Genomic DNA, 27,713 nt, shown 5'->3' on the forward strand with positions numbered 1-27,713 from the left:
ACTAAATGCTTCTAAAGTGTTTATCAGATCTGCTTCATGTCTGCGATGTGTCACATCCTAAAAAAAGCTACATGGGATCAGGAGTTTGGGAGCACTGAGGAAAACTTCAAAACTGTCTTCTGAGCAGAATTTCAAAGATAATGTTTTCTTCTTTTGCCCTGTGGGGTTTTGTCTAGGGGAAAGTCAATAACTGTCAACCCTGTAGAGACATTGGGATATATAAAGATCAGGAGAGGGTCTCAGGGAAAGGCTGAGGGAGAACCTGTGCTCCCAGACATTCCATGCCAACCTGGGCACTGGTGACAGACATGGCAGGCAGCCAGAGGGTTTGAGGCAGCTTTGTGACCCTGCTTTCCTGGAAGCACTTTCCCAACACTGCATGTCTGTTGTGGATCTCTGCAAAGAAAGCAGCTGTTTGGCTCAAAAAAACCCAGCCATCCACACCCCTGGTTTTGTTTCTGATTTTTGGATGCAGCTGATCATCACAGAGATGAATGCCATCAGCCAGGCAAGAGGAAAGGCTCTGGGAAATACCTTCCTGGCCCCACATCTCTGGGGATGTTCACAGCTGGCAGAGGCCCCAGCAGGTCCTCAGTGCTACTGCATTTCTACTCAATGGAGCTGGACTGCATTGCCAGCTTATTATGACACTACCAGGGAATTTTGGTTCCAGCAGCCCTACCATATCTGGTAGTCTGGATTACTCAGGATTTTTTACTCCAGCATATTTTTGCTGGACATGACTCTGGAATGGGTCTGCATGCTGCCCAAGGTGGACATGCTGCAAGAAAGGCACCCAAACCCCAGATTAGGAGGAATAACTTTGAGATGACAGTTGTGACATTGAATCTGACCCCTCAACAACATTTTTTCAAGTTGTAGTTGTTGGGAAATGAAGTCAAAGCATTTTACAAGTGTTTTCTAGATTAATGAAAGATTTTTAATGAAGCAGTAATTGGATTTCTATGTTAATCAAGTTTTGATTATGTGCTACATGCTCAGAGTCACCATTTCAAAAGGTTAATGCCAAAACTATTTTCCTTATCTGCAGTTTTTGCGTCTAACCTTGCTCTTGCTTTATTGATTAGGAGGGGGATGGGATCAAATTACAAAGTCAAGATCCACAGTCTGAGAATCCAACCACAGACTTGAAATTATACATTTTATTGGGGAAAAAGATTACATGCTGCAGACTCAGAGTCAAGCCTACAAATCTCAATTCTCTTGCACTCTTTATTCAGCTGCTTCAAAGGAATTTGCTTATGCAAATGTGTTTCCAAGTTCTTCAATAGGCATTTTCCTATAAATTCAGGCTCACACAGACTTTGTTCAGCTTACCTATTTTTTTCTTTTAAATTTTTACCAAGGTCTGTCAGGATTTGTTCATTACAGCACTTCCACCAAATTCCACTTCCACCATTACTTTTGAAAAAGTTTTTTATATTTGAAACTTTGGAGTATGAACAGTTTGCCTGTCAAATTGCATGCAGATCTCTCTTTCCTGTAGAGATATATATACAAATATATTTAGGCAGATAGCTTTTGAAGGAGGTTTTTGTTTTTTTTTTTTTTCCCCAAGTATTAAACCATTTGAATTTTCTTTGCAGTACTTGTTTTCAAAATAAACAACCTGAAGCTGGGTTTGGATTATGAGAAGGAAGGCCTGTACATATGTTCCAGAACAAATGTGTGGGTGATCCAAATCTGGAGCTCAGATAGTTTCCAAATGACTGATGGACACATAAAACAAGTAACAGAGTCCTTTTCTTAGGTTCCAGGCATTCTGGCAGAATTTAAACCAGAGAAGAGGGATCCTTTGTCAGAAAAATTGAAGAGAGCCATTTGGAAGGGAGGTGGGGAAAGAAGAGATGTTTAGCAGTTGAAGTGCTGTGGGATAGATCCTTAGCATGACAGCCTGTTTGAGGCACCTGTAGAGTTCACACAGCTACTTTAAAACAGACACATCACTGGATTTTGGAAGGTAGACCAGGTTCTTTACTTTGGACATGAGTACTTAATGCTTTTATAATTCACACAATTAAAAATTCAGACCTGACAAGATATATGATATGGTAAATGTATCTAAACTGTACTGGCCTTATTCATAAGAGATAGAAAAGAGTGATCTCTCTTAAAAATAAAACGGAATTATGTTTGGGTTATAATGACCTGACAGTCTTTCATTGCAGAAGGGTGACTTCTGTAACAAGTATCAGAAGCCCACAGACACATCTATCCAACAAGAGCACTCACTATTAACTGCAATATGAGGTGATTAAGATATGAAAATTCAGTTATGTATTGACATGGAAAAAACCCTTAGAGGACCATCTGTCAGCAATGAGTTGTCTTAAGTGAATGCCATTATTGTCAGTGAAACGTGACAAGATTTTAAAAATATACTCGTAACAAAGACATACAAGTTTTCCTTTATTTAAAGGTGATATCCATAACCTAAGGCTCTGAATGGATTGAATAGAAATATCCTGAGTGCAACTGCAGCTTTCAGAAAGAGACACTAAAGGTGTTTTGATTATTTTAAATGAAATTTCTTCAGCAGGTGATGATTTTAAATGAAGTTTCCTCAGCAGACGATTTTGATTCCCCCTGTGTACTGAAAAATGCAAAGAACAAATGAAAATGAAGTGTGAGAATGCAGACCTGTGACCAGGGAGTGTGTTAATGTGCAGAGCACTAAGCAAGGGTGCAGGGCAGCTCGTGGAGAAGAAGGAATGTGGAGTTACAAACCAGGGTGTGCACTGTCACTGTCACTGCCTGGTCAAGGGCAGAGCAGAGACTGAAGGGCTGAGCCAGCTCTCTGAGCACTGATTTAACACTTCTACTAACTTGGTGTGGAACTGGAGTCTTCCAAATGTGTTTCTGTCACCTATTAATGAGATGACCATTTTTGTTTATGAGACACTTGTGAGGTTAAATACCTGAGTATGTGAGAAATGAATGCAGTGCACAGCAGAACATCAGGAGTCTTGTGCTCAAATTCAGAGGTGACTAAAGCAGAGGGAAAAAGTGGAAGCAGCAGAAGTTGCTACTATGATCTTTGCCTTCTTCCAAACTGCCTCCTAGTCCCTCTGTTAGGTTCTTCTTAAAGTGGGAACTAATTGTTTCCAGCTCTGTAGTAGCAGTGGCTTAATAGCAAACCTTTAGGCTCTGTAAGTGATTCTACAGAAGTTTGAATAAGGACTTTGTTAATAATTTGTTTCTCTGTATTGCTAGAAAATGAAGGCATGGAGAGCTGGAAAATATAGTCCCAAGAGAAGAAAACCAGCATGTGATTCCAGGAGGAATACATGCTTTCTGGCTCATTCTCTGGAGGCAGGAAGGACATGTTTATTTTCTTACCACAATGAAGGACTCTGTACATCTTCACGCCCTGCTTCATATTTTCTACATTGTTCAAATGTTGCTTAGTGGTTGGGACACATCTGAGATGAATCAGCTGGTTAAACTGGGAGAGAAGGGAGGAAACTTCTGGTGTGATGAACTTCAGACAGCATTTGCCCAAAAGGGCTGAGTCATAATGACCCTGACCCTTCCTAGGGATTGAGGGATCTCCACTTTCTCTCCAGACTCTGCTGCCCACATGACTCTGAAGAAGGTTCACCCAGTAAGAGCTGCTGTTTGCTGGCTTCCCAGAGGCTGCTAACTTTGCATAAAACATTTGGCTAGCAGAAATGGTGAGTTACAGTGTAAAGCTGCAGGGTTTGAAAGGGTAAGAAAACCTGCAGCAAAGAATGGCTGCAACAAATATGATGCTGCACAGGCCGCTGGTGGCAGGGGGTGCCTCAGACAGCAAGTTATTTGAAGCTGTTGTGCAGTTGTTGTCTGCTTTTTAATGTCTGCCAGGATCCCACCCATCTGCATTGCATCTCACCAGGGAATCCAGACTACCAAGAGGTGATAAGAAAGGGGAAAAAAATAGAAATGCATTGAAAAAATTGAGGAAGCAAAATTAGAGGTAGGTTTCAATTTGTGATTAGAAAGCTAAAGAGAGTTCTCTAGGTGATTAAGCAGGCTCTCCTTAGATTAGCAGCAGCTCTCCTTACAGCTTTGAGTGGCCAGCTTCTAGATTGCTTTGGTTTGTAGTCATGGATAAGCACTCCCTCTGGAAATTACTGAGAGCAGCCTGCCACATCAGCTCACAAGCTTATAAAGTTATATTTTAATTGTGTTATTAAACCTTTCTCACTTTTGTTTTCATCTGTTTATTTCCCCAATTCATCTGGATCAAGCTGTGCTGGAACAGAAGTGTGGATCCTCCTGAATTGTGCAGTTTATGTGTAACAGGAATGTAATGAGAATGGGTGAAGCCCACTGCCCAGAAGCAATCTGAAATTGATCTTACTCTTTCTATTAAAGGACTGAGGTTGGAAGTGTGGTAGGGGAATACTGGAGAAATGTGCTTTAGCAGTAGGGATAGAATTTTGTTCCCATTTTATTTGGTATAAAACATCCAGGCATAGGTTAATGGGGAGAGGTCATAATCTCTGTTCCCATCTTAACTATTTCTTTCCTTTCCCAATACTCTTCTCTTTCCTCTGACTTGAAATTCATCTTTGTCTTGCTCAAGGGACTCATTTAGGTGGGTTGGCTTAACACTTCCATCGGAAAGGTTATACTAAGCAGGCAAAAAAATCAAATATACTCTTCTGGCTCATGAACCAGTCAGACAGAATTACTACTGGGAGTGGGGAAGGGGAGGAACAGCAAATGCTACTGCTTTTTTTCCTTTATAAGCAGTGTACTTGAGCAAACTACTGAATTTTCCTTTTGACTATATCTGCTACAGTTGTGTTCTGATCTCTGTTGTGACAGAAGTCATGCAAGATGGGAACTCCTGCTGCATCTCTAACCTGAATCCACAGGTGCTTGCCTTTTAAAAAGTGCCCCTGCTTGCCAGATGCTCCTGCTGAAGAGCCCAGGAGAAATGCTGCTCTGGCTGGAGTGAGACACAGCATTGCCCCTTCAGACACCTTCAGGGGTCATGGGTGCACCAGCTCTGCTCTCTAGCCCTTGGCTCCCCTCCCACACAGCTGTGTGGCATTGCTCAAGTGACCTGCCAGAGGTGAGCTCTGGCACCTTCTGGAAGGCTTTCTGGCAGTAGAATAGATCATTGGTTTGGTAACACAAAGAAACAATTGCATTAAATAACTCAGTTTGATTTAATCAGCTGATTAAATAATACTCCTAAGCTGGGGCACACCCCAATTCTCAGCTGTGCACATGTAATTGAGATTCTGAGGAAAATTATTACTACACACAGACTCATGTAGAAGGTGTTCAACATGAACAGTGAGAGCTACAGGCTCGTACCTGAATGAACTTATTTTGCCTGAATATTTCAAGATATTTTTAGTTTTCCTACAATAACAAATGAACCTCAGCTCTTTGATCAACTTGATATTACAGTAAAAGAAAAGAAGGAAAAAAGAGAAAGGAGTTGCCATCTGCCATCTGTGGCTAATTATTTCAAGCCCTACCTTGTTTTATACACTGCAGCACACTATTTTGGGACTTGTTAACTGGGAAGTCTACTCTGCAAGAGTATAAATGAGTTCACCTCTAGCATGTTCCCCACAGCTCAGCATGTTGGTGCCATCATTTCACACAACTTTCCTCCCAGCTGAATGTCATAATTTATTAGTTCTGTATTTTATCCTGCTCCTCTGGCTGCACTGGCTTTCCAGTGTAAGATTCTGTTTTGTCACCTTTTTATTTTTTTGTGGCTGTATGGGAAAGGAGAGGGAAAAGGACTGCATTCCTCCAAACTTTTTTACCAGTCCTCCACCTTGACACCAGCTCTTGGGTAGTTTTTGGAGTGAGCCAGCAAATGAAGGAGCTTTCTGCAAATTTGGAGGGACCCAGTCAGGCAGAAGGTGTTCATCCAAAAAGCTGCTCCCAGCATTGATGTGAAAAGCAAGGCAGCAGGTGCTCCTTCAGGGGGGACCCAGGAGCCCTTGGATTCCACCTGCCCTGGGGATGCTGCACCCAAGGACTGCAGAGAGTGAGGCAGCAGATTCCCTTCTCCAGACTCCCCCAGGAATTCCTCTTGTGCCTTGAGAAGGGGGTTACATAAACACAGGCCATTTTCTGCACTAGAACTGAACAACTCCAGCATTCTGGGTTAATCAAAGCTCAGGTTTTACTGCAACTCTCTCACTGATACTGTTACTGTTTTCACATTTGTTTTTAAAGGTTAAGGTGCGTCAGGCTGGATGAACCTATCCTCATTTTGTGAATGCTGACACTTGTTATACTCACTATTTTTTTCATTTTACCAAAAAAAAAAATTGTTTTTTATTACTTCCTTCAGCAAGATGTGATTTTTCAATATAACTAGAAAGAAAGTTTACATATATTGTTTTATAGTCTAGATATGTTGAAACAGTGAAATTAAGATCTGAATTACTCAACAGGAAAGAACAAGCCAGCTTTCAGGAAACAGAAAAAAATCTCTAAAAATATGGATTCTAGTGAGCTTTTCAAAGAGCAAGCAGGAAAATGAAAATTACTTTTCAATGGCTGTTTATTTTTATTTTTTATGAAATGGCTGAAAAGGCTGAGCTAAAATCTTGTATTTGTGCATTTTAAATCGTAGTACACTTGGAAATAAACGGTGGTATTGTCTTCTACAAGAGTAAGCTTTTTTAATTTCATAAGTAACAACTTCAAGTAGACAATGGTAGGAAACAAAAATAATTGTAGTGAGCCCTACAGAAAGACAACTATCATCCCAAGACTCAGAAATTCCATGTGGACATCCATTTTAAAACAGAGTGTAAGATCAAACTCAGTGATGACAGCGTGGATGTGTGAATTTGTTCTGATTTTAAAGGACTTCCAAATATTCAACCAACTTGGAATTAGGGTCAAACATTTTGTAAAAGAGTTTTATATGCCTGAATTATGTTTCACTTCACTGGTCATCTCTTGCTTTTAGCAAGAACAAGCAGTAGAGCAAAGCTATTTTTGCATCAAGATCTTCCAAACCTAGGTAAGAGTAAAGTGTACCTGCAGAATCCCAGGGGACTGAAAAGCAGGAATTCAAATCACTTTTTCAATATTTCTGGGTTTTTTCACTGCACAGAGTACAGACCATGTGAAAAAAAAAATCAGAAAGAATCTAACTTATGTCTTTCTTACACTATCAGCACTCTTAAGATGAAATTTCTCATACATTATTATATCTTTTTCAGAGAATATCAATAGATTGCACGAACTAATCTGAATCTTAGTCTCTCTTTCCTTTTTAACCTAATTATTTTCTTACTTTAAAATATATTACATTAAATATATGACAATATATGTCTTTGAAAGGTATAGGATTAGTGAGTGACATTTCTTCTACGTACCTGCTATTTGAAATAAAGTCAAGCAAAAAGAATGGACAGTGAATTCAGGAGAAAAGTGGAAGAGAATTTAAGCAAAATAAGGAAAATTTAGTCATTACTTAAACTTACACTACATGCTGCACAGAAATATAAACCTGAATCTGTCATAACTCCCCCACCCTTTCAGTATTCTGTACCTATAGCATTGAAAAATCCTTAGTTCAGGAGACTCAAGATTAATATAAACCTGATAAAGGAAACAGAATATGTATATATATATACACACACCAGCAATTAAGGAAGGTTGGTGAACTGCCCAGACAACTGTGGTACAAAAGTGAAATGTAATGCACCTGTATTGCCAAGCTACTCCATCAGAAAGAGAGATTTACTGGTAGTAGGCAGCTGTGGATTTTGCAGCTTCTTAAACATCTTTCAGTTTATATGCATGTTAATTACAATTATTACAGGCTTGGCTGAGGCAAGCATCCAGAGTACTGTAACAAACAGATCTGCTGTTATTGCCCTAGTCCAGAAAACACAGTGCAACTGAACAGTGAGAGACCACAGACCAACACAAAGAAATGAAACATTTTTATGGACAACAGAAAGTTAGAAAGAAGGCAAAACTTCACAAAACATCACTTATTAGTTACCTGTCCCAGAGAGTAGGTGAAGATTTTGCGAGCCTGCCCTGGAGAATTCTAGGTTGCCATAGGCAGGTTGGCACCCAGGAATTTCGTACCCTGTAGCATGAATAGAGGATAAACCATGGCTAGGTGTGGCTCACAACACATACCAGTGATAACCTAGCTAGATTGGCTTCATATTAGAAGGTTATGCCATAATTTGGTACTAATTATTATTCAGGATATATTACTTTAAAGCTGAATTAAAACTACAAAACAGAGTGATGCTGCAGCACACACATTTAGCAACTTTCATGTCTGACTTTTGTAGGGCAGAATAAGCATTTACAATTGACCTTGTGATGCCTCTAAATGGGTGCTTCTCCATCTATTTTACTGCAAAAGCATTTGGTCTTAAGATTTGTGAATCAAGCCCTTATATTTTTGCATTCTAAAAACATCAGCTTAAACAAATTTATGCTTTGTTGAAAGAGGGTCATCAAAATTCCTTCTGAGCACCATGGTGAGAACATGTTTAACAGTGTTAATTGAATCTGGGCTGAGGTTCAAGTCCTGTATACCAGGTTCTGTGCTCATCTACCAGCAGCAGAACAATAGCTGCAAAATGTTTGCTGGGAAAGAAAAGCACAAAGAGGAGCAATCTGAACTAGCAATAGAAGCTATGAATAACACACAGCAAAAGCAGATCCTGAGCCCAGGAGAAGGACGAGGCAGGCAAATTAGCAATGAGAACTGTTGCCCAACATTAGCATCAAGCAATGCTGGTAAGATTCAAAACAGTCTGTGCAGTCCTTAGCCAAGCAAATCCTTCCTCACTGAAGTCAAAGGTGGTTTTTCCTGAGTAAATTCTGAGTAAGGACTACAATATTTGGCCATGCAGAACACTCATACAGTATTGCTTTATTCTTTTGCAATATCAGAAATAAAACACAACATTTCTGGAAGGACAAACTCAATAAAAAATCAGGCTTTCCTCACACAAGCATATCCATATTTATGAACCAGAATCTTTGCATCAACTTTCCCTGCAGTCAGTGATCACTGCACATGCAGAAAATCCTACCCTCCAGTAATGACCATCTTACCAGTGGTTAGTGCAGAGCAGGAACCTTGTGGGCCATGAGCACATCTTTACATACAGGACATGTTTCAGGAGTGCTACAGAGAGCAGCAGAGAATCTTAGTGTTTATGGGAAAGGATAACCCTGCTGAGGCTTCTGCCACTGCTCTAAGCCTGCCCTGGGTTTGGCTTCATGTCAAAAACTACTGGCAGCAAGATGATGGTTTCTGAGACACCCTGAGGAAAATCTGTAAGTGAATTCCAGAATGATACTTCAGTTATACCACTGAGTTGTACCTAAGGAAAAAAACATTTAAGCATCTTTTAACTTCTTCCATACTGGATTTGGATTTAGTATGTGAAGACACATGAGGAAGACATTAAAAATGTGAGAGCCCAAGTATTTACTGTTGTCATCACATGAATTTGCAGTAATATCAACTTTGATATCAAACTGGGGGTGAGAATAAATCTTTTCAGTGTAACACCTTGGTGCTGTTGGGTCTTCAGTGAACTGTCAGTATTACTTTGGATTATGTATTTTTAACTGCTTTTTTGATGTTCTCAAACTGCAAATGTCATAAGCAATAGGTATGTACATATTAAATGCACACAGTTCTGTAACACTTCACTGTGCATTTTCATTCTCAGCTATGGATATTAGGAAAGCAGTCAGTTGTAGAAACACAATTATGGAAATGGTCTTTACCTGGCTCTCCATTTTGTATTTGCATACTTTCAGGTACAAAATTGTAAACTACTCCTAAAAATCACGAAGCAATCTTAATTTTTTTGAAAAAAAAAACCTGATCAAACAAAACCGGAATTTAGCCACTAGTTTTTCCAGAATGAGCAGAGGTTTTCCAAGTCAGTACATTTTGCATATTTCTCTTCACTTCACTAAGAAACCCTCTATAGGAGTGTTCTACTGAACTTGAAAATCCTGAGACAGTTTAAATGAAAACATTAGGCTTTTAGATGTGGGCTCCTGGTGCAAAGAAGCCATTTGAGCAATGAGAAATCTCTGCTGCCTTCACATCCATTAGAAGTTGTCCTCCATGTAATCTTAATCTATCTCTACCTTTCACTGATATTTAGCAAGTGGCTTTGCTATAGGTAACATTGACAAAATATTTTAAGGCTCTGAGGTTGTGAGATGTTTTGACAGAGATGGGAGTGGTGTAAATTCCACTTTAGCTGTTTGTTCAGTGCTTTTCCTGACAACGTTTTTGTAGTAAGTCACATGTAATTGCTCCATAAATGAGCTAAGACAGAGAAAAGCTCTCTGCTCTAAATGTGGTGGATCTTTCAAAAGCTCCCCAAAGGGATTTAATAACATCCTGTCTCACATAATCAGTGTCACTTGTAGTCAGTCTAATCCTATTCTCATATGCAAGGTCAAAAAATAATTAGTAATGGTAAGATTTATTTGCTTGATATTAAACCACCAAAATTAATTTTTTGGCCTCTGCAGTTTACTAGGGATATTGTTTTAGCATTGGCAAATAAGAAATCAGCAAAACAGACAAATATTTTTGTCTAAAGCAACTGCACATTTCAAAGGAAACAAAATGGGAAAAGCTCCCTGTTCTGTCACTGTGTTGTTTCCTTTCTGAAACAACAGCTGTAAGAAATTTTTAAGCATTGCAAATAAGAAAGCGGCCTATTAAAAAAAAAACTGTATAGTCACTCCAGATAATTAGTAGTTTACTACAAGAAAAATATCAGTCTAGAACAACATGATGAAAAAGTTTTTCAGATTACCAAATTTTAAAACTACTTTTTATTATGCCAAGGCATGATAAAGTAACTCATTTTTCTCTTCTTTCTCCAGAGCTTTGCTTATACTTCACTGATGTGATTGAGACTGACTCCAGTGTCAAGTGAGGTTGGAATTTGGACACACTGTTTTAATAGTCTGTGTTTCCTTGTCTTGTCCTAGAACATGCAGTATGTTACTTCAAATATTGTCTGTGGCTCATCTGGCAATAATCACAGAGGATACTTACAGACCTTTTTTCCTGAGAGAGAAAAAAAAGACATGAATTTCTCAGTGAAACATGACCAACACTGTCTAGTGAAGAACAGCTAACAGTTCATCAGTTTTGGTGCCAGAAGATCATTGATCTTCTGTGCCTGGAATAGACACATACAGACTGCTATGCCTATTAAAGAAATAATTTGATAAGGAAAATAAATGCAATGCTCCTTATGCTCCCCTCTCCATATTCTATAGGTGGGGAATAAAATTTTTTTCAGCTGTCTCTGACACTGCAGCTGAAGAGAGGAGTGATAATCTGAGAGAAGCCATTCCACTGATGCCCAGGTCAGTGCAGGAGGGCAGGAGGTGCCCCAGGAGCTGCAGCTTGGGCAGCCCAGGTGCAGCCCATGGAGAGGGAGTTGTGCCCCTTCTCTCCCAAGGGAAGCACTCCACACTGGAGCAGGGAGCGTGGGCAACCCTCCACTGAGTGATGGACTGACCACAGCCCCCATTCCCATCTCCTGTGACACTTGAGAGAAGATAAGACGAGAGTCAAGGAGGGAAGGGTGGTAGGAAGGTGTCTTAGATTTTATTTTCTCATTATTCCACTCTGATTTCATTGGTGATAAACTGCTTTCCCCAAGAAGGGTCTGTTTGGCTTGTGATGGTTATTGGTGTGTGATTGCTGTGATTGGATCTCTCAGCACATGAGCCTTTCAGAATATTTTCTCTCCCCTCTCTGTCCAGCTGAGTGAGGAAGTGACAGGGCAGCTCTGGTATCCAGCCAGGGTCAACCCACAACAGGAAAATCCACATGTCTATTTTCAAATGCAAACCTGAAAGATTTTTCTGAAATGTGTTTTCTGAAGTTGGAGAATTTTGTGCTTGCTCCATTTCTGAGTGGAAGACTTAGTGAGTAGATTTAAGAAGTCTTTAAGCAAAAGTCACCCCAAAGCTTACACCTGTTAAAGGGAGAAGGATTCTCTGTAAAGCAGGAAGGAATGTATCCTGGTCTAAATTTTAGCTTAAAGCCAGTGATTTTTAAGACATGAATGGGATCTGAAAGTCACCCTCAAACTGGGCTGTGCTATTATGATTTCTGTGCTTGCCCAGTTTAGCCCTATTTTACCCCTCCACGAACAGCTTGAGTGCAAGGACTGCTATTTTTGCTTCTATTAACACCATGAAGCTATTTTAAGGACTTTTATAAATACTAATAACCTGAGATGAAACATTGACAGAGCAAGCTGGGAGAACCACAGGGACACCTCAGAACACACTGTCACGACTCTAGCTCTACACCCCATGGCACGTGGCACCATTGCTGATTTTGCAGCACAGACTGGCAAGATGCTGTCAGCTCTGCTTTCCTTCTACCTACTTTCCTACCAGTCATGCCAGTGTAGGTAACTGGCTGTCATCTCCACAGAACAAAGGGTGAAGCTAATAAAAATGTCAAACCATCCATTTTCTGTGAGGGGGTGGTGGTTCTATTCCTGGAGTTACCAGAACTATCCATGACCACAGCATTAAACTGTAAAACTGCTGCAGGGACTACATGTATTTTAATGAATATTTTAAATATAACTCCCCTGTGTAAAACAGGGTCCTATGGAAGCATGCATCCCACCAATTAGGGTATTTTGCTGGGACTGGGTCAATAGCTCTGCAGTGCAGACACAGGTGCCAGCAGAGTGTGTGAGAATATAATGAGGCTGGATGTCCATGAAGCAGAAAAGAGAGACACGTGTAATCAGTGAAGTTAATACCCATTTTATGACAGTATAGGAATACAGAGGTGCTGCCCTGCCAGCTCAATTTGACATATTTTAGGAGAGGGTGTCTCTCTGAAAAAGGTCTGCTGGTTTCCATACTCCTCAGTAACTTTCTGAGCAGGCAAAATCTCTACTTTTTGTTCACTCATCCTATTTCTTGTCTTTTTTTAGCCTCATTCTTCTAAAAAGCTCCTGCCATGGCCTCTTTTAATCTCCAGCTTTGTCCATCAGTTCAGTCCCCAGATTAGATGTTTCTTGTATGGCCACTGGCTCCACTTGGTGCATCACCTGCTTCTCCTGGTAAGAGACCAATTCCCTGTGCCCTCTTGGGAAGCCAGACTAAAAACCTTCACCAAGAGTTTAGGGAGAAAGTCTTAGTCTTTAAACTCTAGGATCAAAACCACTTAAGTGAGTTTTTAGAAACTGATGTTTTGAAGTGCACAACTTTGAAAGTTTCTAAAAATCATAGAACTACAGAATGGTTTTTGTTGGAAGGGACCATAAAGATCATCTAGTTTCAACTCTCCTGCCATGGTCTGGGACACCTTCCACTGGACAAGGTTGCTGAAAGGCCCATCCTGCCTGGCCTTGAGTATTCCAGGGCTGAGGCATCCATAACTCCTTTGGACAATCTGAGCTTCACTGCCCTTCCAGCAAAGAATTTATTCTCAGCATTTTATCTAAATTTATGCTTTTCCAATTTAAAGCCATTCCTCCTTGTCCATCACTACGTGCCCTCCTCAAATGTTCCTCTCCATCTCTCCTGTAAGCCCCCTTTAGGAACTGGGATTCATCCAGGTCCTTCTCCTCAGGGCTGTTCTCCATCCATTCTCTGCCCAGCCTGTGTTTGTGTTTGGGACTGTCCTCACCCCTAAGAAGGACCTTGCTGGTCCTGAGTTTTGGGCCCAGCTCCCACCTCTGAGCCTGTCCAGGTCCCTCTGGATTTCATCCCTTCCCCCAGGTGTGCCAGCTTCTGGCACAGCTGAGGGTGTGCAGAATCCCACTGCCCTTGTGGATGGAAAAATATGAAATAGTGTCTTCCTTATTAAATGGTGTCTTCTTTATTAAATTATGTCTTTATTCCTCACAGAGCTATTTAACCTGGCCCCCTGTTAAAGCCAAACTGCTGACTGGAGGGTCTGGAATTCCTTTGTTCTCCTACTGACAAGTGATCTCTCCCCAGGCTCTGTTAATGGCACTGGCATCAGACTGGTGGGTCTGGGATGGATTGAGGTTTCCTTTTCAATGACTTGGCAAGCCTGTGCTAATTATAACACAAATTCCTGACACTCTGGAAAGCTCCTTGGAATATTTTAGGTCCCAGCTGCAAAGCAGGCTGGTTGAGGTCTTCTTAATGAAGAAAGTAGCTGGCTACTTTTTTTTGGCTGTGAGTAAACATACCTTTTTTTTTTTTTTTTTTTTCCTAGTTATATTTTCTGAAATAGCCAAAGCATTTTAACATAAAAATGTAGTGTGCAACATTCCCATTGATACAGTCAAAATTTTGCAAAGCATTAAGAAATCTCCCAGTGGAAAATTTTGGGTGGTCTCAGTTGTCAGTAATGTTGCTGGGTCATCACATCCCCCTTACCTACCTATTTACCCACCCATATCTGTCAAACCTTGTGGGTGACCTTTTGTAAAGTAAATGTGTAAGAATATGAATACACACATGTGTATGCATATGCATGTACATACTTTAAATCCACTATTTTCAGGAAACAGATGAGGAAAATGGTGCATAAAGGCTTTGAACTGCCATGCTTAGGCTATAAATATGTTAATGAATAATTATTACTCTATTAGGCGGCTTGACAGAGCAGTTGTGGTAGAATTGGAACTATTTGCAATGTTTAATTTTGTTTGTTGATGCCTTCAAATAATTGTGTTGCCAAAATATTTCATTCAGACCCAAGGCAGTCAGTTCAACAGAGGTGTATGAACAAAATATAGGAATTTATGATTAATGAATAAATGAATTTTCTGTACTCAAAATGCTAAAATTACTTACTCTCTGTATGATAACATAAGCTAATCAGTTTGCCATAAATTTCTAATTAACAACAGGTTTAAGCTCTTAAAACTATCTGTGGAAACAGCTTACATTTTTCCAAACTTTGCTTTTTTGCATCAATGAGGTACTATATTTTGTATATGAATATCCAATATTGGCTTTAATCTAGTGGGTTATTGCAACAAAATCCATGATTGTGAAGCTTTGCATGCTTGGTGATCACTTTCCTTGGTATCACTGTGGCATTATAGTGTGGCTATATGAATTCACATTTTGTCAGTCTTTAAATGCATGAAATATCCTAATAGATCTGAAATTTAGTAGCTGGCTGAGTACAGTGTTACTGATTATTAGATTTGCAGGAGAAAAAGAGAAACAGGTGCAGAAACACTCCCTCCTGAAACTGCATAAAATATGATAGGAATTAGTCATTCAGTATCTGCATGGAAATAATCATAAATTGCTAATAATATTTCATTTTGAGTCTCCTTGAGAAGATGATCATCTGCATATTGTGAAAAACATCAGCTTTACTGTCCTACAACTTATAAATCATTGGTTTAAAATAAAAACAGTCATTCTTTTAAGGGTTAGAGATCATCCTAGCAATATAATTCAGTGACAGCTGATAGCTTCTCTAGTGCTTAAATGCATTTTGTTATTTCCAGTGGGAAGCAATAGCCATAAATGCATTGTGTAGGTGCCAAAACATGCCTGTTGTTTGTGGATATTTCCATTGGAAATTCCTGCTAGTGTGTTTCATATGTCTGCTGAAGGGTCAGTATTAGCAGAGGCTCCCCAGTGCTGCCAGTCATAACACACAACAGCTTCTCTGAGGCATTTATTTTTATGGTAAGTTTTTGCATAAAGACAGGAAACAGTTTTCATGAGGAATGGTTTTCTGCATGCAGGAAAACAAACATCATATTGACCTAAGGGCTATTCTTTCCTGCACTTACACTGGGTTCTTTTCTTCAACTAGCTGGATAAGAGTAGTTTCTAATGTAATTAGGCCATCACAAATCATTTCCCCCCTACCTTTTCTCTATCAGAAATGCTTTGTTCCAGTGTCCCAGCAGCAGATCCATTTTTTCTACCCTTTTTTTTATGGCATTACTTCAGGCAATCTTTACAACACTCCAACAACAACAACTCTGAGTGCACTTAAAGCTTTGTTTCAATGTGGAGAACATTGTGGGTTAGCTGTCAGTAAGTATCAGGTTGAGAAGATTTCTGTGTCTATGTGTGACTTTTTATCAATCTTAAGGTGTTGAATTTGAAAAGGTATTTTAGTTTCCTAGTTTGGAATATTAAGATGCTTAAGGTATCTGCTGCATAAATTAGTAATATATTAAAAGCTACCTTCTAAATCCTCTATTGCTAGTGTAATTTTCCTTTTCCCCAATTTTTCAACAGTCTTCCTTGGAGCCTCCAAGTTTGGGAGCTTTAGATAATCACTGACTCATTTTGTCATCTAGGAATGCACTATGGAAGAGGTCTTTTCTAAATATATGGTTGTATTTACTGCATACATCAACTGTGCTTGTATTTATATTTCATACCTTATCCAAAATCTGCTGTGATGATTTTAAGTAGGGGGATGTGAATGTGTGAATAAAATCATACTGAATATAGAGTAGGATTATCTTTACTGAGAATAGAAGTTCTTTTGTGCAAAGACTGGTCTGTGCTTTCAGAGTTCCACCAATCCATGCCTGGTGCCTCCAGGGAGATTTTAATAATTAGAAGAAATCCCTTTAAAATCACACACATTTTACATGGTAAGCAAATAAGGCTAACACTTAGAACTGAAACATTCCATACCAAAAGAGGTATTCTAAATTATATCTGGTGGCTCAGTAACTTTCATGTAGTCACAGAATGCAGTGTTAAAAAGGATTTTAGTTTAAAGATCTGTTTTCTAAGCAGCTCCAGTGAATGATGGTGTGAGGTGTTTCAGCAAGAGGAAAAACTTTGGCATGCTGGGGAAAGGGCAGTGATGTTTTTGGGAACATTATATAGAATTTCAGTCACCCTTTTTCAAGAGAGATATTCAGTCTGGAAATGATGCACAGAAAAGGGTTTTTCTGAGACCTGAGGCATCTTAGAAAACAAACTCAAAATTTGTCTAGATCAGTCTAAAAAAAGAAAAACTAAGTGGGGATATGGCTGATATTGTAAATGTAACCAGGAGGGGCAAAAGCTATTTCCTCTAAGGAAAAGTGATGAAACTGATCATGATTACATTTTCTACTGGAGTTTTGAAGATTTCTAATGACAAAACCTGTCTCTGAAACAGCCTTTCAATAGGAGTAGCAGATAGAGAACCACTTAGAAGATGGAGTATCTGGTTGACTGCAAATGCAGATCACTGTCCCCAGATGTCCAGGTTCCTAAATGTCTTTTTTCTGCTGATTTTTCACAAAAAGCCTATTGTCAATAGATATTATCTAACAGTGGATCTCATCCTTCAAGATGTCACTCCTTTCAGTAACTGGTACTTGTGGGACAACACAACCAAGCTCCATGTTAGTACTGCCAGTGGCTGGAGTCAGAAATGGAAAAAATGTCTTTAAAAAAAACAGTCCTACCTTTCAGAACCTGATGCAGCTAATGAATTTGTCATTTGATCTCCTCTAGCAATGCATTTATCAGTTCAACACTTTTATGTGTTTACAATAGGAATGCGCTGCTACAGAGCAGTTGAATTTACAATTGAGAACACTATGATTACAGAGATAATATCTAGAGAAACATTCCCAGGGGATGCTTCCAGGCAGCTTAAAATCAATAGACATGATGACTATTTTACATCCCCTCAGATTTTGCTTCTGATTTGACTATTACAACCCTTATCTTTTACCCCTGAAGAGCATGGGTGCTTTCACTGTGGATAGATTTCTGTGTTCCTTTTGCTGAGAAAATTAAGCAGTGAGTGATCTGCTTCAGAAATCTGCTCACTGGAGAATTGGTAAATATGCATGTAAACAATTGCCCAAGAGTATAATCTGAGCTATTTTTATGTTACAGTTTGCTAGGTTAGAAGAAGGAATTAATTAAAACAAGAGATTAGACTTCAGAAATTGTTTTTCTGACTCCTCAGAAACCCAGTCAAGGCCTCCTCCTCTGCTTGCCAGCAGAAATTTATATTATTTTTGTTAAATTCTTATTTTATTGAAGAATTTATTCAGCAATGACTGAATTTACCTCTGGTAAAATAACTCAGTGAAATTGCCTGGGCTAGCTGGCACGAAGTTTATCCCTTGTATATCCATGCAGGTTGTCTCAGTCCATCTTGCCCTCTGTGGGGCTATTTGAATTGATTCTTTCTAGTTTTATGTGTCTTCCATTACACAGGACAGATTTTCTGTTGTCTTAGGGTACACTACATTCATTTTGCAGGCACTTCTCCATGCCAGGCACTGTTATATTGGACCCTTGGGTTTGTCAAATAATACAGATTCCAGTACAGAGACAATCAGCTCACTTTTCTGTTGTTTGACTTGCTCCCCTACCCTTTTCCTTTTTCTGCATTTAAAGTATGAGTTTATTGAAATCTCTTAGGATCATGGGACAGCAGCATGCACTATAATGAATCCTTATCTCAGGATGAGACCTCAAGCATAAAAACTGAGAAGAAGATTCTGGTGGGGTCACCTGAGTGGAGGATCTTTTGAGAAAACAAGAAAAGCATCCAAGGGATGGCAGCCCTCAGGTGTGTTAAAAACATCCCAATACTCTCAGATCTGTTCAGTGTTATATTTCAGAAAAGCTAATGGGAAAACTTCAAAATTATTTCATTATCCTGCATAGCAATTCAAACCAGACAAATATCAATGAAACACCCGAATCCAGAATAATGCAGGAAACAGAGCTGACTCAGAGGCAAAGAAAATGCAGAATTTCACTATCCTGTGGATGAGTGCTGTTGAGGGAGGTGACAGGGCTGTGGAGAAGGAGGAATGGTGCTCCTGGCAGTGCCAGGACAGGGACCATGACCACTGCTGCTTGCAAGAAGGATGAGTAAGAGTTTTTAGTCTGCTCAGAGCACGCTTTCCTTTGGCAGGTCTCTGCAGAAGCAAAGCAGGCAGCTGCCCCAGGAACTGCATGCCTTGTCTGTGTCTAAAGCTGGCTCTGCAAATCCCATTCCATTTATTTCAGGGCTTGAAACATGCTATACCTGACACAAGGCCCATCCTATGGTTCGAAAGTGCTTTGGGTAAAAAGAAAGTGCTGCAAAATAAAATTGCCAAGCATGAGCAATCAGAGCACAATTAAATCTATTATGAACGGAATGAATTATGTCCTTAAAAAAAAAACCTTAGCTGCTGTGGAACATGTCTCATTTAGCAATTAAAAGGTGTATATGTTCAGGTGAGTCTTATTACTGCCTGGCTAACTCCTGTCATGTTCTTCTTCAAACTTTCTCGTGCCAGAGCAGGCTGTGTGGCAGAAAACAGACTCAGTTTTCATCCAGATGTACATCAGTGAGTCACGGGCATGAGACTGCTTTATTCAGTGCAGACAATGTCTGACTAGGATAACAGCTAACTAATGGATGCTGTTAAAACTAGAGAAACAGAAATGCAGAAGGTGTAATGGTGAGAATCTGATCACATGGACTGCACCTCTCAAAGGAAGGTCACCCAGCACTAAAGGTGGGACCAGCTCAGAAGCAATACTTGGCTGAAGGGCAGGTCCTGTTTCCAAGCCATGTGTACAGAAAAAATATTCTCTAACCAGTGTCACAGACTCACAGAATTTGGGGTTCTGGAGTGCCCTGGGAGGTTGTGCAGACACTGATCTGCCTAAGGACAAGTGGCCAGGCTCCTGGGATTTCTCTGCAGGGTAAGAGGAACAGCTCCTTGGTGGAGCTTGACCCATTCATGGTGCTTCAAATCCCCCCTCCCCACAGGGATGGGCAGCATAGTCAGCATGGAGCTCAGCAGCTGTGATCTCTTATTTTAAAAACCCAGTGGTAGTGGTGTACATCTTGAAGACCTTAGTCTTTTTTCTACTTTTCTCCATGCCTTCCACTTGAGAATTAGCACTGAATAGCCAGGAATACAAAGTCATGAAGCCAGCAAGAAGGGAAGCAAAAAACCCCCCAAAAAAACAAAAGCAAAAAACCCCCCAAAAATCACTTCTGTATCTCTCATTTTCCTATCTATACTGTATTTCTCTCTTCAGCTATTTAAGGACTCTGTATTCCTTTTTCAGGAGGTCTGAAAGTCCACTCTGGACCCAGGGATCAGTTCTAGATGCAGTGCCATGCCCGTACTTAGTGCCCAGAATATGATTTGGCTCAGGCAGCAGAAAGAGCCAGCATGTGTACTTCAGGTGCAGTACACTAATGCTAACTAGGCTGTGCAAACAATTTAAATTTTAACACATTTCTTTGGACTTGGATGCCAAGTGCATTAACTGATGGTTAATTGGGTCTGAGGTCTGCAATAATGTTAGCTTGTTATGGTACAAACACAGAATCCAGAAGGTCTGGTCTGGGAGCTGGTCCCCTCAAACAAGAAAACCCAACATATACAGGAAGCCAGAAAAGCAGAATTTCCAGTCTGGTATTGGGGCCAGGCCACACAGAAATCTGGTTCCTGCTTGTGCAAGTCCTATTGGTCATAGGCAATTAAAGTCAAATTACCAGCCCAGTCCAAGGGTAACGTTCTAATACCTCCCTGAAGGATACTGAAACTCTGGGGCAGCCCTCAAGGAGTTGGAAGCTATCATGTGGACCACTCAGCCAAATCTTTTAGGGCTGCAGATGTCAAGTCAGCCTGTAAATAGCAGATTGTACTTGCTTTGCTGTCATGTAATTTTAGAGTCTCTAACTCTCCCCTGGACCCTGCTAAAAGGTGTCATCATCTGCTTTGCCAGAAATGTGCTACTGCTTAGTAGCTGAGTAATGGGTTGTCTCTGCAAAATAACAGCTTTAGGATCCTGCCAGCTCCAGACCAGAGCTGCAGCCTCTTGGCTTCTGCAAGTATAGAAGTTATTGCATTAAAGCAGGGTAGATTAAAGGATTGTCTCTTGCTTGACTTTTGAATTAGGATAAGCATCAAGCCTGATAAACAGTCACCACAGCTGAGCTAGTGCAAATGCCAGGAGTTGGGAAGCACTCCATGATGAGGTAAGCAGTCCCCCCAGCCCCCATCTGCAGAGTGGTATTTGCAGAAGCTGGTGACTGCTTAATAATGTTAGAGTCTGCAAGGGACCTCTGGGAATGTGAGATGAGAGAGGAAGTGTTTGTGGGAGAAAGAAGCACTAAATAAAGATAGCTCATGTGAGAAAACAGCAAGTCCTCAATTATCAAGATAGTTTGTTCGTGTTTTCTTTTTGATCTGACATGTTCTCCTTGCTTTATAGAGAGAGAATTTTGGGAGCTGAAAGGCTACCTCCCCTCAGCTTCACTGGTCTTGCTTGTGCATTGCTCATTCCTAACATCTTTTGATTTCCTTTGCATAATGAGAACTGAGAGTACAAAATTAAGAGGTTTAACTTTCTCAGGTCCTTGTAGTTCATTGTACAGAACAAGATCACAGAAAGGACTGGAATTTCTGTGCTGCCTGAGCAGTAGCTATTCTGCAGGAAGGCTGACAGCTTTGAGCATCAGCAGAGCCTGCTCTAGCTCACTGCTAACCATTGCACTATTGTCAACCAGCGAGAATCTGAGCTCTTGGCAGTAGAATTCAGAAAAATTTTACAGTGTCTTTTTTTCTATTTTTTTGCCTCTGATCATAGATAAACAGTGTGTTTCATGACTTCTGATAAAACTTAGACTTGTTCTGTTCCCTATGGACCCTCTGATGAGTATGGAAGGGGAATTTAAAATCCTGGTTTTCTTCCTTGCCGTGTTCCAGTGCAACAGGAATGGCAGCTCCTGCACTCAGGGGAATACAGACAAGCTAAATTTTGGATAGCAAGAGGATGGAAGGGCCAGCAGTGTCCTGTGTCTGAATTACTGGCTGACATCTGGGAGAGCTCTGTAGGAGTCTAGCAATAAAACTCTACAATTTCTATTTGTAGCAGTGGCACATTTTGATACCTTAGGATTAGTTTTTGCACTAGTGTAGTTAATACTGAAGAGCCAATGGGAATTAGGCATTTCTGCTTTGATATTCATGTGAATTCTCTGGCCAAAACTGAGGCCAAAGTTATACTTTAGTAGTAATATCTCATTATATGACAGGATTTTTATGCTCTTAGATGATTGCTCACTAATACTAATTTATAATCTGGCAGAGCCATGATCTGCTGCCTTCTGACTTCTGAAGACTAATCCAGGCAGACGATCAGAACTTTCACATATTAGAAAGTTCTGACAGTTGGCCCCTTTTGATTGTTTTTCACTCTCAATGTATTTCAGAACCACTGTAACCAACCATTTCTCCTGGACAATTAGACCAAGATAAGGCTATAGAAATGGGAAACTGATGAAGAAAAAAAAAAAAAATTAAGGTCAGCTAGTGATGTGTTCTTCTAGCTTTGCACATTTCTGGTTTATGGCATGAGTCATAAAGAGTTAATACATTGAGTATCAATATTAAAAGTGGGACTAAATCACTAAAGCTAATGTGAGTCCTGTGCACTCTGTAGAAAGCTGTGACCACTTCAACCTTTGCTAGGTACTTCATTAAGTGTTAAGGAAAATAAAATAAACAAAAAATTTCCGTTTTGTAAGGATTTCACGTCCTAGTGTGAAAAGGCCTTTCAATTCAGTCAAGTCTTGCTTTTTGATTAATTCCCATGGGTAGTGTAAAAGTATTAATAGATTTTTGTATCCTCACTGTACTGATGCTCAATCACAAACTTTTTCCAACTCTACACTTTTTAGAGGACAGTAATTCATTGAAACCATTCTTAGCAAGGTGATGACAATCTGATTACAATTAAGAATACATTCCATTTTCCACTTTCAAATGAAGTTGAGTGATGGCAATGAAAGCCAGAGAAGGTATTTAAAATAAGCTGAGGTCTCCCTAGATTTCTATGAATACAAGGTTCATACATTTATGGTAGGCAGCAATTTTTTGTGCATATCCCAACACTTTTCTGTTCATTTGTACCTGACAAGGTAAATGAGTAATAAAAGTGAAAAAGCAAAAGTAGATGCAAAGCAAATGCAGTTGTCTGGATTTATTGAGCCCAGATGATGGTGTTGAAATTATTTTTTCTTATTTTTATAATAATTCATTTTGTTCAGGCCTGCTATGTCAAACACAACACAAATGAATAAAAAACCCCAACCTTTCTTATTCATAAATGAATAAAGAAATAAGCATTATGTGTCAATAAAAACTATGTACTCTAAAATTAGTGTGTCTACTGCAGCTCAAAATAATAAAGAACAATTTGTTCCCTTTTATGTAAATTCAATTTAACTATCAATAAGAAATATAGCAGCTTTTATTTAAAATGTCCTGTCCCTCTAATTTAGAAGATGGAAAAACATGGGTAGACTCTGGAAAGATAAATAAGGAGCTGGCAGGTGAACCACCCCCATGGTGGGGAGCCAGAACACAGAAATGTTCTTGGGGTATGCTCTCAGCAGCACATATAGGAACCAAATCCAGACTGTGGTGATGGCAATGGACCATTAGAGTGCTTTTCTGGTAGGCTTTGACTTGCAGGTTACATGGTACAGATAACAGCAATGACTCCAAGGAAAGGAACTCACTCCCAGCATTGAATTCCTGTAGCATTTTCTGGGGACAGTCTGAAAAGCTCCTGAGACACACCATTAGGATTTCAAGAGGCTGCAGAAGGAGGTGCCTGAGAGAGCTCCTGAGCAAGCAGCCTGTGCTGCTCCAGATGAGCTGGTGTGGGGAAAGGTCAGAGGAATCCCCATTTGAGAGCCTGGACTGAGGCAGAAAGGTTAATGGGATGGACAGGATACAGAAACACACTCCTTTCTCCAATGATTTGCTAGGTACTCATGGACATCACAGCTGAGATGTTTGTTGCCTGGGGCAGTTGCATCCTCACCTTTCATTTGCAGGCTGGGAAAGGAGCAGTGAGTGAGCTCTGTCACTCCATCCCTCCTAAAGCAGAGACCTCTAGCCCGATGAGCCTGACACTCTGAAACCCAAGGATGCCTGCAGAGAAACTTCAGGATGAGCCCTCAACTCAGGGCTGACATTGCTGAAGCCTCAGTCACTTGTACCAGGCATCTCCTGGCTAGTGGTATTTCACACTGTCTTTAAAGATTGTATTATGAGTTTAGGTTTTTCTCCTCATTCCATTTATTTAGTGTGACTGGAGGTACTGAGAAAAACCTGAGAGATTTTAAGTATCTGCAGGCTTGGAACAATAACTCTACAGTGAAGCATCACTGGTGTGAAATCCTCCAGTATGCCAATTTAGATGTAAAGCTGTGCTAGAACTTGGATGCTTAAGGTCAGGGTGATGGGCAGAACTTTGGGTAAAATCTGTGGGTTCAATACTGAAGACTGGCAGACTGAAAATACTTCTCTTGTGGTGCGTGCCAGACATGAAACTTTTAATTAAGTAATGTACTTTGGACCTTTTATTTTTCCACATTGTGTGCTTTTTTCACTCCATTTGGAAACTATACTTGTGTCACACTGCTGGCGAAGAAACCTCTGTATTTAACAAGATTAACAGTGTTGCTGGTTCTCTCCTGTGGCCCTGAAGCATTTTGGATGTTTGCAAATGCCAAATGAGCCACATGAAACACTTTCAGATATATGCTGTGGCCAACAGGCTGCAAACATCACATTTGGGCCAAATTAGCACTGCCATGTTGGCCAGTGAATGAGTACATTGCTGCTATTAAAAAAAAAAACACAGTACAGTGTGTTTACCTATTTTTCATCGACAGGAGAATCTTGTATTCACTGAGGGACAGATTATGGCCACTTCTGCATGGTAATTTATAGCAGAAATATAAATTTCTGTTATAAGCAGAGTGTGCCTACTTTACAAATGAGATACACTGTCACAGGAAGTATTTGCAGAATGCAAGAGCGGTGCCTAATTTTTCCAATCTCTGCCATCCTTGACATTTCAGAACCAAAGTAAGGAAGGCAAATATTTGGACCCTACATTATGAGTGCCTTTTGACCTGCTGTTTTACAAAACGGAGGCACTGCAGTGAATGTGTAATGGATACTCAGAAGTGAATTAGGCACTGCTATCAGTGCTAAAGGTAAAGGGCTTATTGCCTTCATTTCCCTTTTCTTATTGTTCATGAGTAGATAATCATCATGCTTGAAGGGAAATCAGATCTGCCTTTCATGGTGCAGTGTGAATAGACTGTGGCTTTACATTTTATCTCCCTCTGGGCTGGATTATCTGCCCTCCAATGCTGTTAGGCCACTGCACTTTCTATGCCTTTTTCTCTTCCTTCAGCTTTTCACCTAATCAAATCTCACAGACAATCTAAACAGCAAACAAGTCACAAAGAAACAGTTGAAGAAGGTATCACAAATTTTATGGTAATGCAAGACTGGAATAAGTACTTGGGGCCACAGGGATGAGCTCCCTATCCTGCTCATTAATCCATTTAATCAACTGATGGGCATTTTTCTTAAAATTAGTTTTAGTCTTTAGCCCCATTTTTATGGTTACAAATAGTCTTTCAACTACAAGACTAAATGTATTCCTGCTCAGTTTGTGCTCATTTGTTTTTGTACCCATGCTGTCCTGAAGCTCAATCATTTATCTGCCTCTCTGCTCACTCATAACTTCTGTCTACTCACAGGGAACAAGACGGAGTGGGAGGGAATGAAGTAGTCAGAAAAATTACTTGTGAATAACTGAGGTTTAAGAAGGAATCTCCTTGTAATTGAGATGATAGGTGAATGTAAAGATTGACCTTTTCTTCTCCCTTTCTCCTCCCTATTGGCTCAAGTTATATCTACTGAGTTGTGAGATTTGGCACCAGAGGAAATAAATTGCAGAAATCCAACTGAGGGAAAACCTAAGGACTTGCAGGACCAGCTTAGTACCTCAGGGGTGAGGTTAGAGGGGACTGAGGAGGTCAGGACAGGCTTGGTCAAGGCTGGCCAAGAAATATCTGAGGTGAACACTTTTGCTCTGTCTCAAAGACTGATATCTTCTGCTTGAACTCTGGATGATTTTGCTCTTGTCATTAAAGCAGTTTCATGTTTTCAGTAAAGATTGGATAGTTATTTTGGTAGTTTTTAAAATAGGACTTGCTGATAGCTGCTGTTGGCACTCTGCTCCCTGTGTTGTCCCACAGAACAGTGTGTTTGTTTACTGTTCCCGACTTCAGAGCACCTTTATCACCACACTAACAATGCAATGAGGTTTTCAATACCTCTTTTCTCCCAGGAGAGATGAAAGCACTGAGTCAGAAACACACAGGCTCAAAGCCCAGTGTCAGAGCTGAGATTCTCCTGCCCCTGAGCTCTCTGTGCAATGGTGGTGTGCCCCTTGCCCCAGGTTTTGCCACGTGTGCAAGGGAGGTGGCTGTGAAATTAAATAGGTTTCAGCAGAAATAATTTCTCTGAAGCATGTTTCCTGCATAAATATCTGCATGCTCCTCAAGAAGGGAAAGATCCATCCTTTGACTTGGGTTAGTGTTTCAAGGAAGAAGCCTGCTCTTCCTGGTAGCAGAAACATATGTGTTGTAAATGTCAAATCACTGCAAGATTTGTATTTTGATGCCATTTGTAGCACAGGCTACAACTGTTTTTCATTCAAATAATATATCTTGGCTAGGAAGCTGATAAGCAGTCTCTGAGATGTAGTCATCCTTTTTTTTTTTTTCTACCTTGCAGATACTTTCTGTGCGACTTAATCCCTTCCAGTCCCAAGGAAAAGCTTTGATCTTCTCATGTATTCTTATGAGCTGCACCAAATAATCTCAAATAGATTTTTGGTGTTGTGACCTTAGCTAGTGTTAAATTCTCTGCCTTTGCTGGACAAGTGAAGGCCTTCAGGGCAGGTTCAAACTTTTGACTGTGGATGGCTGTATTTCTTTGCTCTGGCTCACACAACCTTCACACAATTCAGTCACACAACTCTCCTTCCTATTGGTGCCATTGATTTTTTTTTTTTTTTTTCATGGTTGCTCTCTGATGTTCATTAAGTTTTGCTTTTAATAGTTCACTTCATCCTCTGGCAGGGGTTTGTATAGTGCTAAAGCCAAGTAACCTCATTTCCTCTTGTAGGCTGAGCCCAGGAATGAGATGTTCACAGAATGAAACTGTTCAACTTTGCACATTGGGGAAACAGCATTTTTGTGAGGTCAAAAAGTGGAAAAGCATCTTCATTAAACAAAATTAAAACTAAGGGCCTACATCCTCCAAATCTGCCTGAAATATGCTGTCTGGGCTCATGGGATCTCAAACGGGGATTTTAAGATTTCCTTACAACACTGAATGAATGTTAAGATATTTTTAGGAAGAGATTACAGCCTTTGCCTTTCCAATAGGTGCTTCTTATTAACTAAAATTCATATGAAAACTTATAGTGAGAAGAGGGTAAGAAGGCACAGTGATGGACAGGCTGATTACACTATACTGAATGACCTATTGATTGGGCAGTGCATCCAGTTCAGCATGTTTAATCATTTTCCACTTTGCACAGGCTGCTTCATTGCCCTGAGTTGGCACAGTTCTTGCCTGCACACCAGGGTGATGGAATAAAGCAAAGGGTTCTGAGCAATTCTTGAAGAAACAACATGTACTACAAATAATAATCTGTTCTGTACTGGGTAGGTGTGTACAGCTTGGTAGTGTTGGTTTTCTTTGTTTGTTTGCTTGGTTTTAATTTTCATTTTTAGTATGAAACACTTAAACACTGTGCCTGAAACCACACTGTTCATATCCTTTTATAAAACATGACTGTCATTTATTTACTAGTAGTAATGGCAGTGCCTCAGCAGT

The 27,713-nt window shown here is 40.1% G+C and overlaps 1 protein-coding gene across 4 annotated transcripts in view; it reads right to left on the bottom strand.

Moving 5' to 3' along the window:
- Nucleotides 1-27,713, bottom strand: part of BEGAIN (brain enriched guanylate kinase associated) — a gene marked incomplete at its 5' end in the record, with an annotated part of 145,855 nt that overhangs the window by 64,579 nt on the left and 53,563 nt on the right. The window contains one exon of one of the 4 annotated variants that reach the window (XM_079308174.1): nt 8,006-8,095. The exons of 2 other annotated variants lie outside the window; for them this stretch is intronic. In XM_079308174.1, coding sequence (XP_079164300.1) covers nt 8,006-8,095 — 90 coding nt within the window. Of the gene's footprint in view, nt 1-8,005; nt 8,096-17,074; nt 17,194-27,713 lie in introns of those variants that run through there. One more of the 4 variants, XM_079308177.1, reaches the window with a different exon arrangement.

This window comes from Erithacus rubecula (assembly GCF_903797595.1).
Source record: "Erithacus rubecula genome assembly, chromosome: 6".
NCBI lineage: Eukaryota > Metazoa > Chordata > Aves > Passeriformes > Muscicapidae > Erithacus > Erithacus rubecula.